General features: G+C 44.1%; 1 protein-coding gene across 1 annotated transcript in view; it reads right to left on the bottom strand.

The window, feature by feature from the left end:
- The window catches only part of CRPPA (CDP-L-ribitol pyrophosphorylase A), a 353916-nt gene that overhangs the window by 166422 nt on the left and 160646 nt on the right, over positions 1-26848 (bottom strand). The window contains exons 7-8 of the mRNA XM_082259071.1: positions 18313-18405; positions 10152-10244 (exon numbers count right to left, since the gene is read on the bottom strand). Coding sequence (XP_082115197.1) covers positions 10152-10244; positions 18313-18405 — 186 coding nt within the window. The remainder of the gene's footprint in view (positions 1-10151; positions 10245-18312; positions 18406-26848) is intronic.

Here is a 26848-nt window from a genome sequence, read left to right as displayed (position 1 = left end):
TAAAATTACGTAACATTACAATACGAGAAGGAGTGAGTGTGATATAAAGATTTGCCAAGAATACAATTTATGAGTTGCATTGCAAAATAAAGTTATAGGGACTCTGTTGCCTCTGAGACAAATCTTAAAATACCATTAAAGGTTTACATTTTTTTCCTTTAAAATACCAAACATGTTATACTTACCTGCTCTGTGCAATGGTTTTGCAAAGAGCAGCCCCAATCCTCCTCTTCTGGAGTCCCCTGTCAACGCTCCTACTCTATGATGAGCACCCCCATAGGAAGCCGCTTCCGATGCAGGCATTCATGCGGGCTCACTCCTTAGCCACCATGTGTGTCCACTGCCCTAGACAAGGTGGCTCTATGATGAGCACCCCCTCTATGATGAGCACCCCCATAGGAAGCTGCTTCCGATGGGGGCATTCATGCGGGCTCACTCCTGAGCCACCATGTCTGTGTCCACTGCCCCAGACAAGGCGGCTCTATGATGAGCACCCCCTCTATGATGAGCACCCCCATAGGAAGCTGCTTCCGATGGGGGCATTCATGCGGGCTCACTCCTGAGCCACCATGTCTGTGTCCATTGCCCCAGACAAGGCGGCTCTATGATGAGCACCCCCTCTATGATGAGCACCCCCATAGGAAGCCGCTTTCCGATGGGGGCGTTCATGCGGGCTCACTCCTGAGCCACCATGTCTGTGTCCATTGCCCCAGACAAGGCGGCTCTATGATGAGCACCCCCTCTATGATGAGCACCCCCATATGAAGCCGCTTCCGATGGGGGCATTCATGCGGGCTCACTCCTGAGCCACCATGTGTGTCCACTGCCCTAGACAAGGTGGCTCTATGATGAGCACCCCCTCTATGATGAGCACCCCCATAGGAAGCCGCTTCCGATGGGGGCATTCATGCAGGCTCACTCCTGAGCCACCGTGTCTGTGTCCATTGCCCCAGACAAGGCGGCTCTATGATGAGCACCCCCTCTATGATGAGCACCCCCATAGGAAGCCACTTCCGATGGGGGCATTCATGCGGGCTCACTCCTGAGCCACCATGTCTGTGTCCATTGCCCCAGACAAGGCGGCTCTATGATGAGCACCCCCTCTATGATGAGCACCCCCATATGAAGCCACTTCTGATGGGGGCATTCATGCAGGCTCACTCCTGAGCCACCATGTCTGTGTCCACTGCCCCAGACAAGGCGGCTCGGCCTGCCCCCTGCCACAAAATTTGACTGTCAGCAGTGGGAACCAATCGTGCCCACTTCTGTCTCAGCCAATGAGAAGGAAGAGTCCCCGGACTTTGTGGCTGTCACGCAACATCTCTGGATTGAGATGGGGTTTAGGTAAATATTAGGGGCTAATACATAGAATGCAATAAGAAAAAAAAAAACCTTCTGCCTTTAGAACCACTTCAAGGTAAAAAAAAAAAAACAAAACAAGGCTTTACAACCACTTTGACTGAAAAGCCTGTAAAAGAAGCATATTAATCACTCCCTAGAGGCAAAGAAGTCAAATCTTTGGACACCATGTTCACCAATGGGTGCTGTGATGTCACCCGCCAATCCCTACATCAGTGATGCAGTGGTCTTCAGATGGAACCACAACTGCCGGAGGGGAACTCGCTATCTAACACAGAAATCTTGGATAGCAGTGGTGCTCAGGGCAGCTGAAAAAACAAAGTTTTGTCTTTCCACTTGCATAACAACTTGTGAGTGACGTTCTAAGTGGCAGTACTATGAGCCCAGGCTAGCAAGATGACGTTGATCTGTGAATAGGTCAATGACAGCCGGGGCTTACAGGAAGTGGGTAGAGATGAGTTTGAGTGTCCTCTGAACTCTTCTCTACCCAAACCTTGGACTTGCGCTCTTTTTTTACTCCAATGAGGTAATTCCCGTTTCATGGCCGGTATCATTGCTAACGTGAGCTGCAGGGCAGGAATGCAAGAGTTCAGGTAGAGGAGAGTTTGAAGGATGCACAAGCTTATCTCTAGAAGTAGGTTGAAAGGCGCTGGTCATCATTTAAATAGGAACTAAACTCTCTCAATCAACATTTACTATTTTAAATCCTTTTGCTTATAGCATTAGTAAATAGATAGGAAGATATATTATATTTACTTGTTTTAAACTTTTTTACATTTGAGTTGCTTCCTGGTTTCTGTCCTAGGCCAAAATGATGTCATACATCCCAGGAGTCTTCGTGGGAGGAGGAGGAGCTTTCTCAGCTAAGCAAACCCTCCTACTTGCATGCCTAAGCAGATGGATCCCAAGAAGTAAATGCTACATGAATCATGTGCCCTTAATCAAGATGGCCACTTTTTTCAAAGCGATTTCTCAACAAAATAAAGCATGGAGACATGGATGGATGGGGAGTATGCTTTGAATATTACAACTGAATTAAATTGTTTTCAGTTTGTGGAGCTCAGATACAGTTTAGTTCCACTTTAAAAAGGAGAAGTTCGTTCTGCACTCCTGTGATCCGTTTTCAGCAGGTAGCGGGCCGAAGACCGCTGTCGGCTGATGTCACAAAGCCAGTCCGGGCTCGGGAAAGAGCGCAACCACATGGCCGGTATCCACTAATATGCCTGGACCGGCACCCGGCTCAGCTTTTCGGCAAGCCACTGAAAGCCTGAGCCAGCCGCTCCCACCCCCTCCACAGCCCAGCACTCCAGTGAGCGAGGAAGGTGCAGAGCAGACAGCAGTGACTAACAGTCACCAGCTCTCTGCTCAGGGAGCTCTGAGAACCAAGCGATTGGCGGTGTTTGATCGCTCTGTTCTCAGCCTTGGAGCCGACGGGGGAAAGCTGCAGAATCAGTTTGATGCTGCACCCACCGGTAATGCAGGAGTTCAGGAAGAGAATAGTTTTTAGGATGCCTAGGTTGAATTGTGCTATCCATCATTTACTCTGGAAGCCTTAGGACATTGAGGGGGAGATTTAGGCTACGTTTCCACTAATGCGCCTACAAAGTTGTGCAATTTCAAGCGCGACTTGTTTGCGGCTACTTCTGGGGACTTCACTGCGACTACCTTCTATGAGGGACAAGTCGCACTGAAGTCGTCCAAAAGTAGTGCAAAAACCTTTTATCAAGTCGCTGCATCTTGAGTCGCAGCAGTTAGAACGGTCCTAATTGAAAATAATAGGTTTTGACTTGTCATGCAACTTGACATGTGTCAAGACGCACAACAAGTCGCACTAGCGGAAACGGGGGCCTTACTAAAACTGGAGCACTCAGTATCCGGTGCAGCTGTGCATGGTAGCCGATCAGCTTCTAACTTCAGCTTGTTCAATTAAGCTTTGGCAATAAAACCTGGAAACTGATTGTTTTTTTTATGCACCAGATTTTGCAGTAAATCTCCCCCTTAGTGTCAGAAAGTAGTTATGGCAGGGACAGCTCCAGAATATAGGAGAGTAATGAAGCAAAGCAGATTTTTTATTTATCTCCTGCTTATCTTATTTTTTATTTTTTTTATATATTTCTTTTAAAACCTGACACTTCCACTTAAAACGTTCATCCCTAGAAGAATAAAAATAGAATCTGTCTTCCCTAACTTCTTCCTCCTCCTTCTTATGTTTACTAAAAAAAAAAAGTAAAAGGACAGGTGATATTTATTGTACGTTTTGCCCTTAAATGCACTTTTGTGCCTTCAGGGAAAAAGTTTTTTAAAAAAAAGAATGTTAGATAATATTGGGATGCGAATACCGGAACATATACTATATCATGAGAATTCTGCCATAGCTCAATGGCCCCCATATAAAATTTCCCAGAAGCTGTTCTATCACCAGAGGCTGCGAGTACACTGGATACAGTAAAAGGATAAGATGAGACAATGATAGGATGGCAGTCTCTCAGTATATCTTATTACACAATAGCAGAAGTGCTGACAAAGCATGTACTGGCTTCACTGCAGTAACAGGAACAAGAAGGGGTCTTCAGGCAAAGCTCTCTAGAAAATGTACACCAATTTATTCCTTCCAAAATGAAAAAGGAGGAAATGCAATTCCACAAAGTTAAAGCGGAGTTCCACCCAAAGTGGAACTTCCGCTTATATGCTTCCCCCCCCCCCCCTCCAGTGCCACATTTGGCACCTGTACCCGTTTTTGACAGGTACCCTTCCCCACTTCCAGGAGACAGCGCTGTGGCGCTGTCCCTCGGATGTTCGGCCCCCTCCTTTTTCCTCCGCCGCCGGGCAAATTACAAAGCACAGCACGCTTCACGCATGCGCAGTAGGGGACCAGCTGTGAAGCGGAAAGGCTTCACTGCCGGGCTCCCTTACCCTGAATGGCGGCGGTGGCAGCACACGAGAGCCGAAACGAAAATCAGCTTCGGGTGCCGACATCGCAGGAACCCTGGACAGGTAAGTTCTAATATTTAAAAGTCAACAGCTACAGTATTTGTAGCTGCTGACTTTTAAATTGTTTCATGGGGGGGCGGAACTCCTCTTTAAGGTATATACAAAGTAGGGATAGACCGATATGGTTTTTCCATGGCCGATACCAATACCGATATTTTGGTCACAAGGGTCGGCCAATATGGGCCAATATTCTGCACATTCAATTACACATCCAATGCAGAGTGACCAGTGTCCCCATCAATGCAGAGTGACCAGTGCCCCATCAATGCAGAGTGACCAGTGCCCACCATCAATGCAGAGTGACCAGTGCCCACCATCAATGCAGAGTGACCAGTGTCCCCATCGAATACAGAGTGACCAGTGCCCCCATCAATGCAGAGTGACCAGTGCCCCCATCCAATGCAGAGTGACCAGTGCCCCCATCAATGCAGAGTGACCAGTGCATGGGGATTAGAGCGCCATTTGATTACACAAAGAGCAGGGTTCTTCTGCTTACCCGGCATGGGAGCTCTCGTACGAAGTCCTGCCTCCTGGACCGGCTCCTATGATAGACGTCACCAGTGTGCTGTCTAGCATAGGTAGGAGCCGGTCCAGGAGGCAGGACTTCGTATGAGAGCACCCGCGCCGGGTAAGCAGAAGAACCCTGCTCTTTGTATAAATCAGGCGGCACTCTAATCCCTATCCCCCCCTTCCCATCCGGAGGCAGCCCTACCCTAAGAAAATATCGGTCATATTGGCCAAGTTTGTGGCCGATACGGATACTTTCAAAAAAGTGAATATCGGCCACCGATTATCGACCAAATCGATAATCGGTTGATCCCTAATACAAAGTAACACTTTTTTTTTTACAAAACTATATTCATACCGATCCTCAGCTTACTTCATCAGTCTCCTCACGCATCACTAACTTATTAACAGACATATCTGTCTGGATGTCACACCACTTCCTCAAACTCAACTTCTCCAGAACAGAGCTCATAATTCTTCCTCTTCCCCTGACTTCTCTGTCAATGCCGCAATGGCACAACCAACCACCCATCACCGCATGCCAGGGTGCTAGGTGTTATCCTGGACTGTAAACTCTCCTTTCAGCCCCACATCAAATAACTTTCCAAGTCTTGCCGCTTCAACCTCCGCAACATCTCTAAAATAAGTCTCTTCCTAACCAATAAAACCACAAAGCTCCTTATTCACTCCCGGCTTATCTCTCGCCTCGACTACTGCAACTCCCTTCTCATTGGCTTACCTTTAAATAATGATCATGAATACTGATGCCAGACTCATCCCCCTGACAAACCACTCAGTGTCTGCTACCCCTCTCGGCCAATCCCTCCATTGGCTCCCACTCACCCAACGCAATAAATTCAAAATACTAACAATAACTTACAAAGCCATCCACAACTCTACCTCCAGCTACATCACTAACCTAGACTCAAAATACCAACCAAATCATCCTCTCCGTTCCTCCCAAGACCTCCTGCTCTAGATCTCCCTCCTCCCATACTCGCCTTCAGGACTTTTCCCGAGCCTTTCCCATCCTTTGGAATTCCTTACCCCAATCTATTCGACTATCTCCAACTCTATCCACTTTTAGGCGATCCCTGAAAACTTTCCTCTTCAGAGAAGCCTATCCTGCCCCCCACCTAACAACTTTTCTTTTTTTCTCGTCATCAGCTCATCCCCCACAGTTATTACCTTTTGTATCACTTGATCCTCCCTCTTAGATTGTAAGCTCTAACGAGCAGGGCCCTCGGATTCCTCCTGTATTGAATTGTATTGTAATTTTAGTGTCTACCCTAAGATTGTAAAGTGCTGCGCAAACTGTTGGGGCTATATAAATCCTGTATAATGATAATAATATAGGTGAGCAAATCATTGCAAGCTTAGCTGTAGTTCAAAAGATGCCGGTCCATTTAAAAAGGCAGTATAGGCATAGATCACCAAACTCTGGGCTACAGCAAACTTTCCTATTTATTTAAACAGCAGCACGAGTCAACCCTTCGCATTTCATGCCAGAAAGTGAAATGCATCAAAGGTTACTGCTACTGCCATTGAACCGCTTGTCTACCAAGGTACTGTACATTTATAAATGGCATGGTAGACAAGTGGATAAAGAGCTGGTGAAGGGCTTGCCAATATAAAGTGACCTGGGCTGTTCTAGAACCATCAGATCCCTTTTATTGGGCTCTCAAAGTGTGTTCCCTCCTGCTGCCAACACCCGTGGTGGTTCCCAGACACTCCCGTTCCTTAGAGGAGCCCAGGAACATAGGAAACAGCTTGCCCAGTGAGTGAGCGGCTTATGACCTGAGAAGCAAAGTGTGTTACGTCCCTTCTGAGGTCACAGCTGTCATTCCTCTGCTAGTGTAATTGAGGGTGCAGCGATTCAAGCACAATCTGTGCTTCAATAGCTGCACCAGAGGGCAGGGGAGACATTTGGGGTCTAATAGACCCCCCTACACACACACTCACATATACACATACATAAACACACACACTCTTTTAAAAGTTGGGTACTGTATCTGCCCTCGCACTGCCGGGTAGTGCACTATATGGGGAGGGAGAGAAGTCCAGATTCAAGAACATGCCTTCCTCTACCATTGCTTTGCAATTCACTGTCCCCAGTCACAGTGCCCATCGTGCCGGTGTATAGTTTGGCAGAGCAGTGGGAGCTTGGTCTGAGCTGAATGCCTTTCTCAAGCAGGATTCCGCACAGGGCCGCTGATAGGGGGGGACCAGCACTCCTTTAAGGGGCCCAGGCACACATGGAGGCCCCAACAGCACGGGGAATCTGTGTGGTCGGGCGGAGGGGCAATTACAGAAGGAAGCCCTGTGTGGCTCTCTGCAGCAGCTGAAAGCCAGTTTCTTCCCCTCTTGCCAGCTTTCAGCTGCTGCAGGGAGAGGCATAGACACAGGGCATCATTCCTGTAATTGCTTCTCCGATATCGAACCCCCCCCTATTCTCCCTTCTTCTGGTCAACCCCCCTCCCCGTGTGTCCCCTTTTCACTGGACAGCTCTTTGGTCTTGGCCATGGTGGAGAGATTGGAATCTGATTGATTGATTGCTTCTGTGGACAGGTGTCTTTTATACAGGTAACAAGCTGAGATTAGGAGCACTCCCTTTAAGAGAGTGCTCCTAATCCTAATTTGTTACCTGTATAGAAGACATCTAAGACTCAGAAATATTGCTGAATGATAGGGGATCAAATACTTATTCCACTCATTAAATTGCAAATCAATTCATAACTTTTTTGAAATGCATTTTTCTGGATATTTTTGGTGGTGTTCTGTCTCTCACTGTTAAAATAAACCAACCATTAAAATTATAGACTGATCATTTATTTGTCAGTGGGCAAACGTATAAACTCAGCAGGGGATCAAATACTTTTTTCCCTCACTATATATTTTTAAAAACAGAGAACCTGTAGCATGAAATGATGGTAGCTGCAATTTTTTAGGTTTCACGTTATTTGAGTAGCTGCTTATCAGTAAGCAATGCACTTAAATGATTTTATTGCATAAAAACTCAATATGTTTCTTTTTTTTTTTTTTTTTTTATAACATATAAAATGTGAGATTGTGTAAATAATTACCAACTATATTAACTTTTAAAATTCTGTGCACCTACACAATGGGAAAAATATTTAAACACCTTTACAGGGTATCAATTTACAATTAACTGTAAATGATTCCCCTAAAAATTTTCCCCTCACTCTGCCGTGTGATACCTTATATGTCTTGTGCAAGCCCCCAATGTGGTAGTAATTTGCTGGTGACGGAGTCTCTTTATGGAAACATAAATGGCCTATTAGACCACAAATGTCTCAACTAAGTTGTACACAGGTCAAGGAAGGAGAGTACCCAATCTGCTCCTTTCCCAGCCTCGGGTGTCAAGACCTCAAGACATCTATGAATGTAAAAGTGCTCAGAGCGGAGTGTTCATCCAGGTGCATACCTTAAAGGGGAGATCAGGGAATGGTAACCCCTCCATCTTCTGCCCCTCTCCACTCTGAATATCTTCAAGCATTTTGAGCATTAGAACCACTGTGAAGCTGTTAGAGGATGGGCAGGCACTTTCAGGAGGTGTAGAAGTTAGGGATCGACCGATTATCGGCAAGGCCGATATATCCAGGTCTGATATTGACTTTTGCCGATATATCTGTATTGGCCCCAGAACTGGCCGATATTCCAAATATTGCTCATGTAAGGGTAAAATGATGTCACATAGCATAATTTCGTTTACAAATGTTATTGAATATGCCACTCACATATGTACAAATTAAAGATATAAGCAATTCCACATCTGCTGGCAGATCGGTATCTCACCCACTTGCCTTAAGTGATACCCGGGTGATATCGCTCCGTTCGGCATCTACCCGATAGCGTTCCGTCTCTCACCCACTCCGTCTCTCACCCGCTCCGTCTCTCACCCACCCGATACTGATCCGTCTCTCACCCGCTCCGTCTCTCACCCACCCGATACCGATCCGTCTCTCACCCACTTGCCGTAAGTGATACCCGGGTGATACCGCTCCGTTCGGCATCTACCCGATAGCGTTCAGTCTCTCACCCACTCCGTCTCTCACCCGCTCCGTCTCTCACCCACCCGATACCGATCCGTCTCTCACCTGCTCCGTCTCCCACCCACGCGATACCGATCCGTCTCTCACCCACTTGCCATAAGTGATACCTGGGTGATACCGCTCCGTCCGGCATACGATCTCGGAGGTCACGAGAGAGACAGAGCGTATTGAATAGATTCCGAACGGAGCGGTATCACCTGGGTATCACTTACGGCAAGTGGGTAAGAGATGGATCGGTATCGGGTGGGTGGGAGATGGAGCGGGTGAGAGACAGGGCAGTATTGAGTGGATGCCGAATGGAGCAGTATCACCCGGGTATCACTTACGGCAAGTGGGTAAGAGATGGATCGGTATCGGGTGGGTGGGAGGTGGAGCGGGTGAGAGACAGAGCAGTATTGAATAGATGCCGAACGGAGCGGTATCACTTACGGCAAGTGGGTGAGAGACGGATCGGTATCGGGTGGGTGGGAGATGGAGCGGGTGAGAGACAGAGCAGTATTGAGTGGATGCGGAACGGAGCGGTACCACCCGGGTATCACTTACGGCAAGTGGGTGAGAGATACCGATCTGCCAGCAGATCTGCTAATGTGGAATTGCTTATATCTTTAATTTGTAGATATGTGAGTGGCGTATTCAATAACATTTGTAAGAGGAATAATGCTATGTGACATCATTTTACCCTTACATGAGCATCACCACCTAATGGTTGGAGGAGGAGAAGACTAGTCTCGGACCCTGACATAGGATGTACAAAATATCGGCCCATATCGGCCAATACCGATATACGATGGCCAAAATATGGGTATCGGCAACGAAAAACCGATATTTGTCGATCCCTAGTAGAAGTCATCATCAGCCTCCCAAATAATTTTTACTACAAAAAGTGGATCCGGAACAAAAAGGTAACAAAAAAGGTAAACAAACTCAGGGCTGCCTGTCCAATGACATACAGAACCCCAAGAATTCCTCCCCAATCCACCAATGCAACCCCTAAAAAAAATAAAAAATAAAAATTTAAAATTCCAGGTACAGGGCAAATGAGCACACTAAAATAAGGTCCTGAGTAGGCTCAGATCACCAATGCACACTTATCGGAACAATTTAAATCATGTTTTGCCATGGCTGCTACTACATCTGAGAGGGCTGTTTCGGAAATCGATTTGTGTAGCTAGAACTTGAATATTCTGATCTCTATTAATTATATGGTTTGAATGTACTTACTGACACAACAACGGATGGGTAAGAGGGACAAACTCTGGAAATCTGAAGTAATCCAGTCAGTTTCTGGGTTTCCTCAAAATCTGATTCTTTAACCTGAGAACAAAGTAAGTATATCAGTGGAGGATAACCAAAAAAACCTTAAAAGTGTTACTAAACCAACAACAGCAAAACCAGTCTGTATATGCAGTAAAGCATGCTTGTTATACTCACTGTGGAATCTAAGGGGTTAATCCTCTGCATTGTGTAAAAAAGGCTGTTTGATCTTGTCTTCTCTGATCCTCTCCTTTTATTGTCCTAAATTCATCTGATAATAGAACAAAGCCGTGGGGACAAGCTGCACATGCTCAGTTTGGTGTGTATTGCTAGAGAGGCTTTTTTTTCTTGGGAAGGTGCATGTGATCAGCACAGGGCCAATCCGCACTCTCCATACAGAGGGTTATGGGTCCTGCAGCTTCAAAGGACAGTCAGAGGTGAATGAAAACTCCTTCTACAAGCTTTAACCAGACACTGTTTGAAGTCATAAGACTGCTATTTACTGCTGATGAGAAAAGGTATTTAGCAGTTTATATTTACTAAAATATTTGCGTTTCCATGTTCTGTGTACTGTGGGAGACCAGATATAGTGACTGCAGGAGGCATGCTCTGAGGAAGAGGGGATCTCCCGTCGAAACGCGTCAACCATCTGGAAGGTCCTCCGGCGTCCTGGACACAGTCCCGGTGACCTGGTTGCTTTGTGTCCATTGTGGACTGGAAATGCTTTTATAACTTTTCTGTTTGTGAGTATATTCCTTTTCTTTTTTAATCAATAAACACCACTTGGGTAATGCGCAAGGTTGGTGCGCTCTCTTTTTGTTTTTTCTATACCCACAGAATTGAATTTTACAACCTTGCAGACTTTGCTGGTACAAGAGAAGGACATTGAGACAACGTATTATAAAAATATTTTATTACAAAAAGCTAAAAAATATATCATAAAACAATACAAAATCAGTGCTCAATGGATAGTACAGGTCATGAATGTGAGATTTCTTCAATGCTCCTTTGCTAATGTTACAAGAGGTCAACGCGTTTCACAATTATTGCCTCCTCCTGGATGGTGCTATGTAGTTGCTGTAGCTCATGGGACCTTTTGGTGTGGGTCAGTACTATATACGAGGAGATACCTGTGCATTGGACGTGGCATACCCCAGGCAATGTTGTTCTGTGACAATACATCTTTCAAGGGATTGAACATCAGATACCTGGTTGTGCTGAATTATTTACTTCAAGGATAAGTTATTAAGTTATTACAATCAAACTTGCTGGCACTACAGTTTTGATGTTCTGCATCACTCGTCACATGATATCCCTGTGTCACATGACACAGGCAATTTATTCATAAACAGCATTGAGGTCGGGATCAGTAGTTCGTTATCAGTGTTTGCAGATGACACAAAATTGGGCAATGCAATAACTGCACAGCATGAAGCAGATATCCTACAGAATGACCTGGACAAAATAACGGAGTGGGCAACGACTTGGCAAATGAGGTTTAATGTGGAGAAGTGTAAGGTTTTGCACTTGGGGACTAGAAACATAAAAACACAATACACGTTAGGAGGGGAACCCTTGGGGGAATCAAAAATGGAGAAAGATCTGGGAGTCTTGGTTGATGATAGATTAGGCCCGTGTTTCTCAACCCCGGTCCTCAGGGCACACTAACATGCCAGGTTTGCAAGAAAACTGAAATACATCACAGGCGATCTCATTTGCTGCTCAGTGATTGCAGTATTCTAGTCTTCATCTCTCCAAGGTAGTACTTAAAATCAGGCCTGTTAGTGTGCCCTGAGGACCGGAGTTGAGAAACACTGGATTAAGCAATAGCATGCAATGTCAAGCGGCAGCTGCCAAAGCCAGCAGAATATTAGCATGCATAAAGAAAGGGATGTATTCCAGAGATAAGACTATAATCCTTCCACTTTATAAAACTCTGGTCCGACCGCATCTGGAGTATTCTGTCCAGTTCTGGTCGCCAGTCCTCAGGAGGGATGTGTTGGAGCTGGAGAGAGTCCAGAGAAGGGCAACTAAAACTGATTAGGGGATTGGAGGACCATAATTATGAGCATCTGCAATCGCTTGATTTAATCTCCCTGGAGAAGAGACGCCTGAGGGGGGACATGATAGCAATTTATAAATATCTCAATGGGGACCTCAGCTTAGAAAAAAAGCTGTTCAGTCGAATGGATTGCATGAGGACTCGAGGGCATACAATGCGATTAGAGGAGAAGCGTTTTAACCTCAGGCAACGTGGGGGGTTCTTTACTGTTAGGGCTACAAGATTGTGGAATTCTCTACCACAAGAGGTGGTTTCTGCGGGAAGTATGGTGGCTTTCAAAAGACTCTTAGACGTACATCTCAAGAATCAGAACATTCAAGGCTATGTGAGATGATTACGCCCACACACACACCTACACAGGTTGAACTGGATGGACTATTGTCTTTATTCAACCTCACCTACTAGGTAACTATGTAACTATATCTTTGGCTATATTGATATTTTGATTGATGCATACCAATGCTCTTATTGCAAATCATAAAATGTGAGGTCCTGAGGAAGCAATAAAACGCGTCGACCTCTTGTAACATTAGCAAAGGAACATTGAAGAAATCTCTCATTCATGACCTGTACTATCATTTAAGCACCGATTTGTATGGTTTTATGATATATTGTTTAGCTTTTTGTAATAAAATATTATTTTTATAACACGGTAGGAGTTGGACTGTTTGTTGGACTGTAAAGCCAAAGGGATGATGATGATAAAAGAGCTATACATGATGCTTATATGACAACTCAGGTCAGTTATATGCTCTAATCTGTGCCCAAGTGTCAATCGCAAGTTGAATCATGAAGGGAGTTGGACTTGTTTGTGGACTGGAGGGAGTTGGACTGGTCATTGGATTGTACAGCCCAATGGGATGATCATGATGACAGTTCTAGAAGGATGATATGATGATGATGATGATGATAAAGAGCTGTACATGATGCTTTTATGACAACTTAGGCTAGCTAAATTCTCCAATATTCACCCAAGCTTCAATCGCAAGTTGAATTATGAGGGAAGTTGGGCTATTTATGGACTGGAGGGAGATGGGATTTTAATTGGACTGTAGAGCCAAATGGGATGATGATGATGATGGTTCTATAATAATAATATGATGATGATGATAAAAGAGTTATACATGATGCTTATACAATTTAGATTTGTTAAATTCCCCAATTTGCGCTCAAGCGTCATTTGAAAGTTGAATCATAGAGGGAAGTGGACTGTTTACAGACTGCAGGGAGTTGCACTGTCTATTGGACTGTAGAGCCAATGGGATGATGATGATAAAAGAGCCATACATGATGCTTATACGACAACTTAGGTTCAATTCTCTAATTTGCACCCAAGTGTCAATCGCAAGTTCAGGAAGGGAGTTGGACTGTTTACGGACTGGAGGGAGTTGGACTGTTCCTTGGATTGTACAGCTCAATGGGATGATAATGATGATGGTTCTATGAGGATGATATAATGATAATGATGATGATGAAAGAGCTGTACATGATAGTTTTATGACAACTTAGGCTAGCTAAATGGGAAGGGAGTTGGACTGTTTTTCTGGATGTAAAGCCCAATGGGATGATGATGATGATGGTTCCATAGGAATATGATGATGATTGATCTATAAGAACAATATGATGATGACGACAAAAGAGCCATAGCGGTCTGGAAGCAGTTACATCAAGACTTGTTACTAGTGATTTAAATCATGATTTAAATCGACTTTATTTAAATCAAATCCACCCTGCTATAATGGGCTGCCTAACTAGCCTATAAGAATTTGTATGACAATAAATCGGGAAGTGCCAGACCTTTGTCTATGAGAACAGCCTGGGATCTGGATATGAAAGCAGGCTATTAGGGCTTACTTAAGACAAAAAACTTTCTCACAAAATATATTTTTGCAAACATTTTTTAAAGCCAGTTTTAGTGGACATTAGGCTTAAAATAGACAAAAAGAGTGAATATTCGCTATATTATAAGGAATATCTAGAAATGTTAATTGTGCCCAAGTACTGCATTACATTTTTTCCTGTAATTCTGTAATATCAGTGGACTTCCCCTGCCACCTACCTGTATGTGCCTTAAGCCTAAAAGCTGTATATCTTTAGTGTGAGATCATCTAAGGCACTGCTGCCTGTGACTACTAGTCTCACCAGATTTGGAATGAGACGTTGTGATGTCACTAATGTGCTACTTCATGGTTCTCCTTGCTAGAGAGGAAGCTATACCTGAGAGCCTGCAAAGCAACAATCTCCCTGCTTCTGCTTTCCTCATTCTGTGGATCTATGTTTCCGCCTCCACCCCTCCTGCTGCTTCTTAATCTCCACCCCATCATCCGTCAGAGCACCAGTAAGACTGCCAGTCAGTAGGGGTCAACACTGACACGAGGAAGCAAAGTCCTGCTTGAGACACCAAGACAGTGCAGAATAACGCGTTGCAAGTCAGTAACAGGGAACAGACCAGCTGCAGCAATACCTTAGGCAATACTGGTGGCTAGTCATTTGCCTTCTTCTTGCCTTTATTTGGGTACAAATTAAACAATGCAGGTCCTTTTTATCCTCTTGCCAACCACGAAATGCATATGTGCAGTGGTAAGGAGGGTCAGCCTTACCACCCACATGCCACAAGTGTATACATCCATGGCAGCTGAGCTTTCTGTACTGAGAACACACTTGCTGCACACTTTCAGCACACTAACCAAGCTGTCAACGAGAGCACTAGGTTTCTAGTGATGCCCGTGAGCCTTTGAGATGGGCTCCCGATAATGTGACAGTCAATCATAGCGGTCACGTAATCAGCGTGACCCAGTTATAGGGCCATGGTGGGAAGACGGGAAGGGGTTAAAACCATCTGGTCAAATTTGACAAGTTCTCTGGATAGTCCACCTTTTTTGCTACTTTTTTTCAATGCAGGGGGCCGCATTGCCTGTGGTTCCAGGCCGCATGCGGCCCCCGGGCCGCAGGTTGGACATGCCTGCTATAAACAGTATATGATTTTGTGCATTCACCATTCCTTTCAATGGGACAGCTAAAAACGTGTACATGTCCTATTAAAAAAAAAAAACTAAAAAAAAACTAAACCGCAACCAACAAATAAGAAATGGGATATCTACGTTAAATTTCTTTTCATTAAACACAGACGTTTCACCGCAGGAAAACTGACATGTGTGACAAGTTGACCCTAACACCTTCCTTGCCTCTTCTCACTGAAAGGGAAAGGTCAGCCGGGTCACACAAAGACAAGTTGAAAAAAACAAGTACACTTCAATCTGTCAAAAGCATTTATTGTTGCCCCAAAAGGTAGACCTATAATTCTCCAACCCACGCCCAACTGTCAATCGCAAATTGAATCACGGAGGGAGTTGGTATGTTTATTGGACTGTACAGCCCAATGGGATGATGATGATGATAATGATAGTTCTATAAGAACGATATGATGATGATAAAAGAGCTATACACAATGCTTATACAACTTAGATTAGTTAAATTCTCCAATCTGCGCCCAAGCGTCAGTCGTAAATTGAATCATGGAGGGAGTTGGACAATTTATGGACTGCAGGGAGTTGGACTGTTTATTGGACTGTAAAGACAAAGGGACAAAGATGATAAAAGAGCTATACATGATGCTTATACGGCAACTCAGGTCAGTTAAATTCTCTAATCTGTGCCCAAGTGTCAATCGCAAGTTGAATCATGGAGGGTGTTGGACTGTTTGTGGACTGGAGGGAGTTGGACTGTTCATTGGATTGCACAGCCCAATTGGATGATGATGATGATGGTTCTAGAAGGATTATATGGATTATACATGATGCTTATACAATTTAGATTTGTTAAATTCTCCAATCTGCGCTCAAGCGTCATTTGCAAGTTGAATCATGCAGGGAGTTGGACTGTTTACTGGACTGTAAAGCCAAAAGGGATGATGATGAAATAAGCTATACATGATGCTTATACGGCAACTCTGGTCAGTTATATTCTCTAATCTAAGCTCAAGTGTCAATCACAAGTTGAATCATGAAGGGAGTTGGGACTGTTCGCGGGCTGGAGGGAGTTGGTCTGTTTAATGGATTGTACAGCCCAATGGGAAGATGATGGTTCTATAGGGATTATATGATGATGATGAAAGAGATGTACACAATGCTTTTATGACAACTTAGCCTAGCTAAATTCTCCAATCTGTGCCAAAGCGTCAGTTAAAAGTTGAATCATGGAGGGAGTTGAGACTGTTAGCGGGCTGGAGGGAGTTGGCCTGTTCAATGGATTGTACAGCCCAATGGGATTATATGATGATGATGAAAGATGTACACAATGCTTTTATGACAACTTAGCCTAGCTAAATTCTCCAATCTGTGCCAAAGCGTCAGTTAAAAGTTGAATCATGGAGGGAGTTGGATTATTTATGGACTGGAGGGAGATGGACTGTGTATTGGGTCGTAAAGCCCAATGGAATGAAGATAACGGTTATATAACAACAATATGATGATGATGATGATAAAAGAGTTGTAAATTATGCCTATACGACAACTTATGTTAGTTAAATTCTCTTATCTGCACCCAAGTTGAATCATGAAGGGAGTTGGACTGTTTACAGACAGAAGGGAGTTGGTCTGTTTACTGGATTGTACAGCCCGATAGGATGATGATGATGATGGTTCTATAATGATGATATGATGATGAATGATGAAAGAGCTGTACATGATGCTTTTATAACAACTTAGGTTAGCTATTTATGAACCGGAGGAAGATGGATTGTGTATTGGGTTGTAAAGCCCAAGGGGATGAAAATAACGGTTCTATAAAAATAGGATGATGATGATAAAAGAGTTATAAATGATGCCTATATGACAACTTAGGTTAGTTAAATTCTCTTATCTGTGCCCAAGTGTAATTCCCAAGTTGAATCATGAAGGGAGTTGGACTTTTTACGGACAGGAGGGAGTTGGTCTGTTCACTAGATTGTACAGCCCAATAGGATGATGATGATGATGATGATGATGATGATGATGGTTATATAATGATGATATGATGATCAATGATGAAAGAGCTGTACATGATGCTTTTATGACAACTTAGGCTAGCTGAATTCTCCAATCTGCGCCCCAGCGTCAATCAAAAGTTGAATCATGGAGGGAGTTGGACTGTTTATGGGACTGTAAAGGCAATGGGATGATGATGATGATGATGATAAGAGCTATACATGATGCTTAAACAACAATTCAGGTTAAATTCTCTAATCTGTTCTCAAGTGTCAATCTCAGGTTGAATCATGAAGGGAGTTGGACTGTTTGCAGGCTGGAGGGAGTTGGCCTGTTCATTGGATTGTAAAGCCCAATGGGATGATGATGATGGTTCGATAAGGATGATATGATGATGAAAGATGTACACAATGCTTTTATGACAACTTAGCCTAGCTAAATTCTCCAATATGAGCCAAAGCGTCAGTCACAAGTTGAATCATGGAGGGAGTTGGATTATTTATGGACCGGAGGAAGATGTACTATTGGGTTGTAAAGCCCAAGGGGATGAAAATAACGGTTCTATAATAATAAAAATAGGATGATTATGATAAAAGTTATAAATGATGCCTATATGACAACTTAGGTTAGTTAAATTCTCTTATCTGTGCCCAAGTGTAATTCCCAAGTTGAATCATGAAGGGAGTTGGACTGTTTACGGACAGGAGGGAGTTGGACTGTTCACTGGATTTTACAGTTCAATAGAATGATGATGGTTCAATTGATGATATGATGATGATGATGAAAGAGCTGTACATGATGCTTTTATGATAACTTAGGCTAGCTTAATTCTCTAATCTGCGCCCAAGCGTCAATCGCAAGTTGAATCATGGAGGGAGTTGGACTATTTATGGACCGAAGGGAGGTGCACCGTTTATTGGACTGAACAGCTAAATGAAGGGAGATGCACCGTTTATTGGACTGTACAGCCCAATAGGATGATGATGAGGATAATGGTTCTATATGAACAATATGATAATGATAATACTACAAGAGCTATACATGATGCTTATATGACAATGTAGACATCTCTAGAACGATAAAAGTAAAAATTTCAACTTACGTTGATACAAACAAAATTGTAGCACTGTCCTTGTAGAATACTCTGTAGGTCTTGGCCTGTTTTGCACATTGATGATGAAATTCCTTTTATGTTCTACAACAAAGCAAAATGAAATAAAAAAATTAAATTAGTGAAGTCAAAATTTCCAAAAAGAAATTTGAAAATGTTGTCAAAGCACACATTTTGGATATTGATGTTTTTAACTACTTATGGCTGATTTAAAAATGCTTGACTGATAAATGTATCCAAGTACAGTGCCTATGTTATACAAAGATACATTGATGAAATTGTGGACATTTCTTTAGAATAGGTATATTTGTACAATCATAGATATACCATTCTCCATATGTTCTCCTGAAGAGGTGGTCTCTGGTTCAAGAAACGTGTTGAGAAGTGCTTTTCCATTTAGTTGACTTTTTGAACAACAACAACAAATTCATGTACATACTGTAGGTGTGACGAAATAGGTAAAATATTTAAGATCAAATCAGAGGATAAAGTGTATTTATCAGATTTCAATAATCAGTCACTATATAAATAAGAAGTGGCCCTAAATCCTAATAGTGTAATCGTGAATAATCATATGATAAATATTTGACGTTCCCTGGGAAGACGTCATTGATGACGAAACGTGGTAGGATTGGCTGTTACTGAAGACATCACGCTTGCTTAGTCGTTACTCACGACGTTCCTTTCTCATGAGCTGAGAGTCTGCTGTTTTTTGACTTGTTTGTCCCGGTTTCAAATTCACTGAAGGTACTTCTTATATGTTTTAAATAAAAAGACTTAAATGTCAGAAGGCTTCACTATGCTTGTTCACTTTGTTTTATTCTCGATCCATTTGGAGCCACTGCTGAGCAGCCACCGCCTATCTCGGATGCTGGGTTATTTTGTGCTTTTATGACCATTAGAATTTATGGTCCATGGTGTCTGGTAAGAAGCGTATGCTAAGTGATGGTGTTTGGTGGTGGATTTCATCAATCAAGGTTACTTATACACTTTTTTGCACTTTATGGACACTCTGGTTTAATATTGCAAATTACTTTTCCATTGAAAGCACTTTATGTTCACCCAACACTGGATTTTGCATCTATTTCATTATATCACTTTCATATGATTGATTTTTTTCTATTTTGCTTATAATTTATTCACTGCATGTTTAGTTGTTTTCATGCTGCATTATTTACCACATGATTATTCATGATTACACAATTAGGATTTAGCGAGCTTCTTATTTATATTGATCATTTACAGCTGGTATCATAGTTGGTTAAGTGGCTGCTTACCTTTTCATTCTTTTTGCTTGACCTAGCGTGTATTTTTTCCTGTTTTATAATAATCAGTCACTGTTTGCTTTTATGATATCAATTTTGTGCTCATATATAAATAAAAGGACATTTTAATCTAAAACGCAACTGTATTGTGTACCTTAAAATTTCCGATCATATTATGTGTACAACTTTACAAAATACATCATATCAAAAAAAAAAAAAAAAAAAAACTTACATTCCCTTGAAGGAGCAAATTTTATTTCACCACCAGTACTGCAGGTACAGTATACGTTTACGGGCGTACCTAAAGCAGTATTAAACTCATTTTTTTTTTCAATTAAAATAACAAACATCCCTATACTTACCTGCTCTGTGCAATGCTTTTGCACAGATCAAACCCGATCCTCTTCTTTTGAGGTCCCCTGCCGGTGCTCTAGGCCCCTCCTCTTCAACTGGTGCCCCCACGAAAAAGCTGCTTTCCCTGGGGGCACCTATGCGTGATAGCTCCCCTGTCCCACTATTGCCTCCATTGACAAAGACAGCAGGACTTGACCCCCCCCCCCCCTTCCCAGCTATTGATTGAGAGGAGTATGAGCCAATGGCTGTGCAGGCCAGTCAAGTTCTTGCACCCCAGCTAAATATGCAGCTAAAATACAATGATAAAATTGCATTACTTCACAAAATATGGTACCTCTATTATCTTGTATATCATACAATTCCGCCATGCTGCAAAGACAGGAGAGGGACACTATTGTTCTTCACTGAACTCTACAGCTTTGCATGTAACCTACCTGCCATGCCAGCTATGCCTTCACACCTACCCTTCTAGCTCACACTCCCTGACACATGTTAGACTAGCAGCACTGCACCAACCACTAAAACCAGAGAAGTATATGTGGTTCCTCACCACCAAGACTGTCTCTGGAGAAGGTACAGAGGATGATTACATACATGTGGTTCCTCAACACCAGGACTGTCCCTGAGTAAGGTACAGAAGATGATTAAGTACACGTGGTTCCTCCCCACCAAGCTTGTCCATGGAGAATGTACAGAGGATGATTGCATACATGTGGTTCCTCACCACCAGGACGGTTCAGAGGATGACTAAGTATATGTGGTTCCTCACCACCAGGACTGTCCCTACAGAGGTAGAGAGGATGATTTCATACATGTGGTTCCTCAGCTGTCCTTGGAGAAGTTACAGAAGATGACTAAGTACATGTTGTTCCTCACCAACAGGATTGTCCACAGAGGAGTTTAGTGCATGTGGTTCCTCACTACCAGCACTGTTCCTGGGGAAGGTACAGAGGATGACTAAGTATATGTGGTTCCTCATCACCAAGACTGTTCCTGGGGAAGGTACAGAGGATGACTAAGTATATGTGGTTCCTCACGACCAGGATTGTTCCTGGGGAAGGTACAGAGGATGACTAAGTATATGTGGTTCCTCACCACCAGGACTGTTCCTGGGGAAGGTACAGAGGATGACTAAGTATATGTGGTTCCTCATCACCAGGACTGTTCCTGAGGAAGGTACAGAGGATGACTAAGTATATGTGGTTCCTCACGACCAGGACTGTCCCTACAGAGGTACAGAGGATGACTAAGTATATGTGTTTCCTCACCACCAGGACTGTCCCTACAGAGGTACAGAGGATGATTTCATACATGTGGTTCCTCACCATCAGGACTATCCAAGAGGAAGGTGCAAAGGATGACGAAGTGCATGAGGTTTCTCACCACCAATCTGCCATTTCCTTACAGCAGCACTCAGACAGGGGGAGAGAGGTGCAACATTAGAAGCCAATCAGACCCTGTTGCACACACATATGCTGACAGAGAAGATGCTTTAAGGAGGAGTGAGCAGAGTTAAGGATTACTCTATTTCTGTTCCTTCATATCCTGGACTGGAGACAGGAATGGGATACAACTGTATTCCTTAAAGTCCAGCTTCACAGTTTAATAACCTCTCCATAAAGCGAAAACAAATAAAAGTCAGGAACCATTATTACCATCTCCGCACTTCAATGCATCACTTTGCATCCTGCAGTCATAGCTCTTTATTTTCCAGATTGAATGAGGCCCCACCTCATTTAACTCACTTCCTCTGAGCTTGCAGAGTCAAGGACATGCCCACTGGGGGTCAGGGCCGGCCTTAGGCGTTCAGGTGCCCTGTGCGAGCTAATCCTGTGGTGCCCCCCATCTTCACCTCTCGCCCCCCCTAAACATGGCTGTATCTATTGAAAAACTATTTAACAGTATAATTGCTGCTAATTGACTGCAAGTGGGTGCAGCAGCAAGATAAAAACGGGGAAAAAAATCAGCGCATAAATAGTATTTACCCTAAAATGATATATAAATATGTCACCCAAATCTGTTTCTGTTGTAAAAAGTGCACAGTGCTAAATTATTAATTAAATCTGTATGGCTCCTAGAGTATACATATCATATACCACTACTAAATAAATAACAATTAAATATTCATAACCTCTACAATGTGCAAAAAATTAGTCAACATAGCGTGATTCCATAAAATACATAGGCTGGGGAGTCAGTTTGGGGTGATTGGTGGAAGCAGCACATAGGGTGCTTTTTTTGGCGCACACCTTCCGTTGAAGATTTGTCACCATAAATATTTATTTGCACTTTTTTGCACATTTTCTTGTACCTTTTTGGCACTTCATTGGACTTTTTTTGGAACTTTATGTTCACTAATAACTTAGCCCCCCTTACATTAGAGACCCCCCCCCGGAGCCCCCCTTACACCAGAGACCCCCACACAGAGCCCCCACCTTACATCAGAGACCCCCCACAGAGCCCCCCCCTTACATCAGAGACCCCCACAGAGTCCCCCTTACAGAGACCCTCAGAGCCCCCCCTTACATCGGAGACCCCCACAGAGTTTCTCTTGCATCAGAGCCCCTCAGAGCCCCTCCCTTACATCAGAGACCCCCACAGACCCCTCTTACATCAGAGACCCCCCCCCACAGAGCCTCCTTTACATCAGAAACCCCCCCCCCACAGACCCCCCTTACATCAGAGCCCCCCACAGACCCCCTTTACATCAGAGACCCCCCCACATCAGAGCCCCCCACAGACCCCCCCTTACATCAGAGCCCCCCCTTACATTTGTTACATATTGAGGCAGGAGAGAGGGTAAGCTTACTTACCCCAGAATGAAGGCTCAGGCTGTCTGCAGCTTTTCTTCTGTGTTAAACTTCCTGCCCTCAAATCCCCGGAGAGTGTGGGTGGGGTAAACCCAGGAGGAGAGGGGAGGGAGGAGGAGGAGAGGGGCGGGAGGAGGAGGAGAGGGGCGGGAGGAGGAGGAGAAGGGGAGGGAGGACGATCTCTCTCTCTCCTCTCGCGTCCCTGAGGCTGAGCTGTGTATGAGATACACAGCTCAGCCCTGCAGTCTGGACTCGGAATGGAGACAGGTACAGCCGCACAGCGGAAGGTAAGCGGCGGCCGCGGCCTGTTGCCCATGGCGCCCTGTGCGGCCGCACAGCTCGCACACCCCAAAGGCCGGCCCTGCTGGGGGTATATCATCAAGCCACTCCCACCCTGGACTCACAGAAGAATGTCTCAGTGAACAGCACCCACATCATCACAAGAGGCCACCACTGCTTCCACAGGTAGGAGAGCAGAAGTTTCACTTAAATGAGAGAACCCGAAACCCCTCACAGTGTTTTTTACCCATCTGTCCCCGATTTATTGAGATACTGCTGCCTAGATTGTCCAAGCACATGTCAAAAATCTTTCCAGCTGGGCCAGCACATGTGGACTGCATTCCTATGGAAACCTGAATATAAGCAAAGGAGACAGGTGATTATTAGACTGACCACAAAAACCCTGGGCGCTTTCATTTCCAAATAGAAAATCAAAAGTATTTCTGGCTGATCATCAGGTATTTTCCATTTTACGCGCACCAATGTATGACATATGTTAGTGGCAGTGGGAGATTTTCCACACACATTCCCAGCTGCTACAACAGTCAGGAGTGTAAGTATATCTCACAAACCAACTGTTGGCTTTCACTGTCCCCTGGAAGTGTGAGATCCTCCCTGCCATTCACCGTGGGCTCTGCTGTCCTATCTGCAGGCCTGGGATCCACATGGTGGGTGTCACTGGGTAGAGAGGACGGAGACCAGCGAATGTCCATTTGCTGATCTCCCCTACCTGGGAAGAACTCGAAAGCAACATATATAATGTCACTTTCTGCTTCTGCTGCCACTTCTATGGAAGAAGCTAATGGAGCACAATCTATGATCCATTCGCTTCTAATCAAAGAGAACCCGTCACAACAACATTGACAAAGTTTTAGTGGAAAAAAAATGTACAAATGTTACACACATTAACTATACAGGCCCATACTTCACAGTTAAAGTAGTTCTAAAGGTAGTTGTTCTCTGCATTAAAGGTAAAAAAAACCTTCTGTGCCACAGGATCCCACTAGCCCCTCCTCCTTATACTTACCTGAGCTCTCTCCCTCCTAAGGCTACATTCACCCCTTGGTGTTTTGATTCGCAGGCAGATTTGCTGCAATTCTGCCTGCGATTTCAAAGCACTGAGGTATGAATGATAAATTGCAGAACGCAGATTTGAGATGCCATTCATCTGAATGGCACCTAAAATTCCAGTGCGGTACTGCCGTGATTAATCGCAACCCGCATCGAGTGAAGCTTGTAGCCTACAAAAAGGTTAAGGAGCTACTTTTGGGCGACCTATTTCATGCCATGCGGGTTGCCGCGACTGCAGTGCAATTTATCGTGCAACAGCTGCGGCAGAACCGCACCACAATTTTAGGTGACATTCAAATGAATGGCATCTTAAATGTGCATTCTGCGATTTGTCATTCACACCCCGACGCTTTAAAAACACGAGCAGAATCACGGCAAATCTGCCTGCCATTAAAAATGCAGAGGTGTGATTCAGTCTAACAGGGCAAATTGATAGCAGTGGGAGCAATGGACCCTACTGTTGTCAATCAAATCTTATGACGAGGGAGTGGAAGGCAGTGCTGAGCCATGTTGTCTGTGTCTATAGGCACAGATGGAGCGGCCCAGGATCGAGCCCGCACATATGCCACCATAGGAAGCAGCTTTTTATGGTGGCACAAGGAGAATAGGAGGAGCCAGGAGCGCCGGCGGGGGACCCCAGAACAGGAGATCGGGGCTGCTCTGTACAAAACCATTACATAGAGCAGGTAAGTATGACAAAAATTAAGGTTTACAATCGTTTTAACACTAAACTTACCTCTAGGGTCTTTTCAATGGGAAATTTATGGTACCAAAGTTTGTCGCCGTTTCATGAATGCATGCAATTTTGAGGTTGGACATGTTTATTTACTCTGGGCAACCTCACATTTTATATTTTACAAACAAATTGGGTCATTTGCGTGCCCTAAAATTACCTTTAATGTTTTTATTTTTACTGAGAATTTGCTACGATGAACTGCTGAGCAAATATCATGTGATCTAAAAAATTGGAACTACCACTTTTTTTCGCTTCTATTCGTTGAACTGGATGAGAAACCAGAATTACTATGTAACTATTTTATCTTCCAAGGTCCTGCTTTCAGAAGCAGAGACCTAATCTTTAGGCATAAAATCATTTTTTATTTTTTTATTATAATTTTTATTAATTTCAATCAATTTTACAGAATTCTTAAAAAAATTAAACAAAATAGAGAAATGTCTCATTTTCCCACCTGAATCCCAACCCCTCTATTCCCCTTTTAGTATCACTGACTTCCATATTGTTCTACTCAACTTCTATATAACTCCTAAATGTCTTACTTCTTATAGTTTTTCTAATTTCCTCAAATTCGTATGTAGTCTGTAGTTGTTTTAAGGTCTTTCCACTTTGTCCACACATTCTTCATCTCTGCTACACAAACTCTATATCGTATATGTAATGGACTCTCCTACACCAATCCCTAACAGTGGGGGCTTTGGTTTCTAGCCATCTTTTTGGGATTGTCCCCTTCGCTAGCTGCTTGATGCCTCGAGGGACCCCCGCTCCACACCGTAAGGGGAAAAAGTTCCGGTTCCCGCTGCTTCATGAGGCTGTAACGCCGGACCCAGTTCTCCACATGGCGCCGGCGCTCCACTCGGTCTCTACCATGGGCTCACAGACCAATGCTGAGGAGATAGATGAGCCCACAAACCTAGGCTTTCAGCAGGTAATTGCCGCCATTTCCCCATGCCAGACAGCCCTTATGAACAAAATTGAAGCTGTGCAGTTGGATGTGGGACTTGTGAGGCAGGACATTGATAGAATTAGATCCCGTGGTGTCAGAGGTGGAGCAGAGAACAGGCCAGCTTGAGAACACTGTTACAGAGCACCCTGCTGCTATCATTTCACTAAAGTACAGAGTGTGGGCCCTGGAGTATAAAGTGGATGACTCTGAAAACAGAAATCGGAGGAATAATCTGCGGATATTGGGGTTGCCTGAGGGGATGGAGAGGAAAGACCCCACTACCTTTGTGGAGGAACAACTGCGCACCATTCTCTCTGATGCCCAATTCTCCCCGTATTATACAGTGGAGAGGGCCCACAGAAACCCACCTACACCGGACCCCCTGAGATCCCCCCCACGCAACCTAATATTCCGGTTTCTGAACTTCAGGGACCGGGAGGAAGTAAAGTTGGTGAAGTAAAGTACCAGACATGCAAGATTGATGTTCTTCCCTGGAGACACAGAAGCTCCGCAGATCATTTGACCAAATAAAAATCGCTCTGCGTGCCCGTGCTATAAGGTATAGCATGCTATTTCCTGCTAAACTGAGGGTGCAAGATGGCGAAACGGTCCGATTCTTCACATCACCTAAAGAGGCGGTCTCATGGCTGGATTCCTTACCACCCTTTCGTTAATCTCAGTCACAGAGGGATCTGCCTGCACTGGGGCACGTTATACTCTTTCAAAATAATTCTTTCAGCCCTGTTGGCTATGCTGCGCATTGATGCATGTAGTTCTAGGATTTGCATGCCATATTGGTGGAAAGGAGGAAAACTGCCTGCAGTATATTTTGTTGACTTTGCTTAAACCCTGGAGTTCTCTGACCCTTCCCGACACCACACCTTAAACTGCATCTGCTATGTCCCTCCTCAGGATGCTGCACTATATTTGTAACCCTGGATCTGGCATGGCCTCCACGCAGTTGTTGGCTGGAGGAGTGTCACTACCTGATCCTTATCGTTATACTGTGGGATAATCCTGGGACTGTGCATGGTGCTGGTGGCGTGGTGCACCTGTGGGGCTGAAG

Source organism: Pelophylax lessonae, assembly GCF_965119305.1.
Source record: "Pelophylax lessonae genome assembly, chromosome: 5".
Classification (NCBI taxonomy): Eukaryota; Metazoa; Chordata; class Amphibia; order Anura; family Ranidae; genus Pelophylax; species Pelophylax lessonae.
This window is presented reverse-complemented; position numbering and strand designations above follow the sequence as displayed.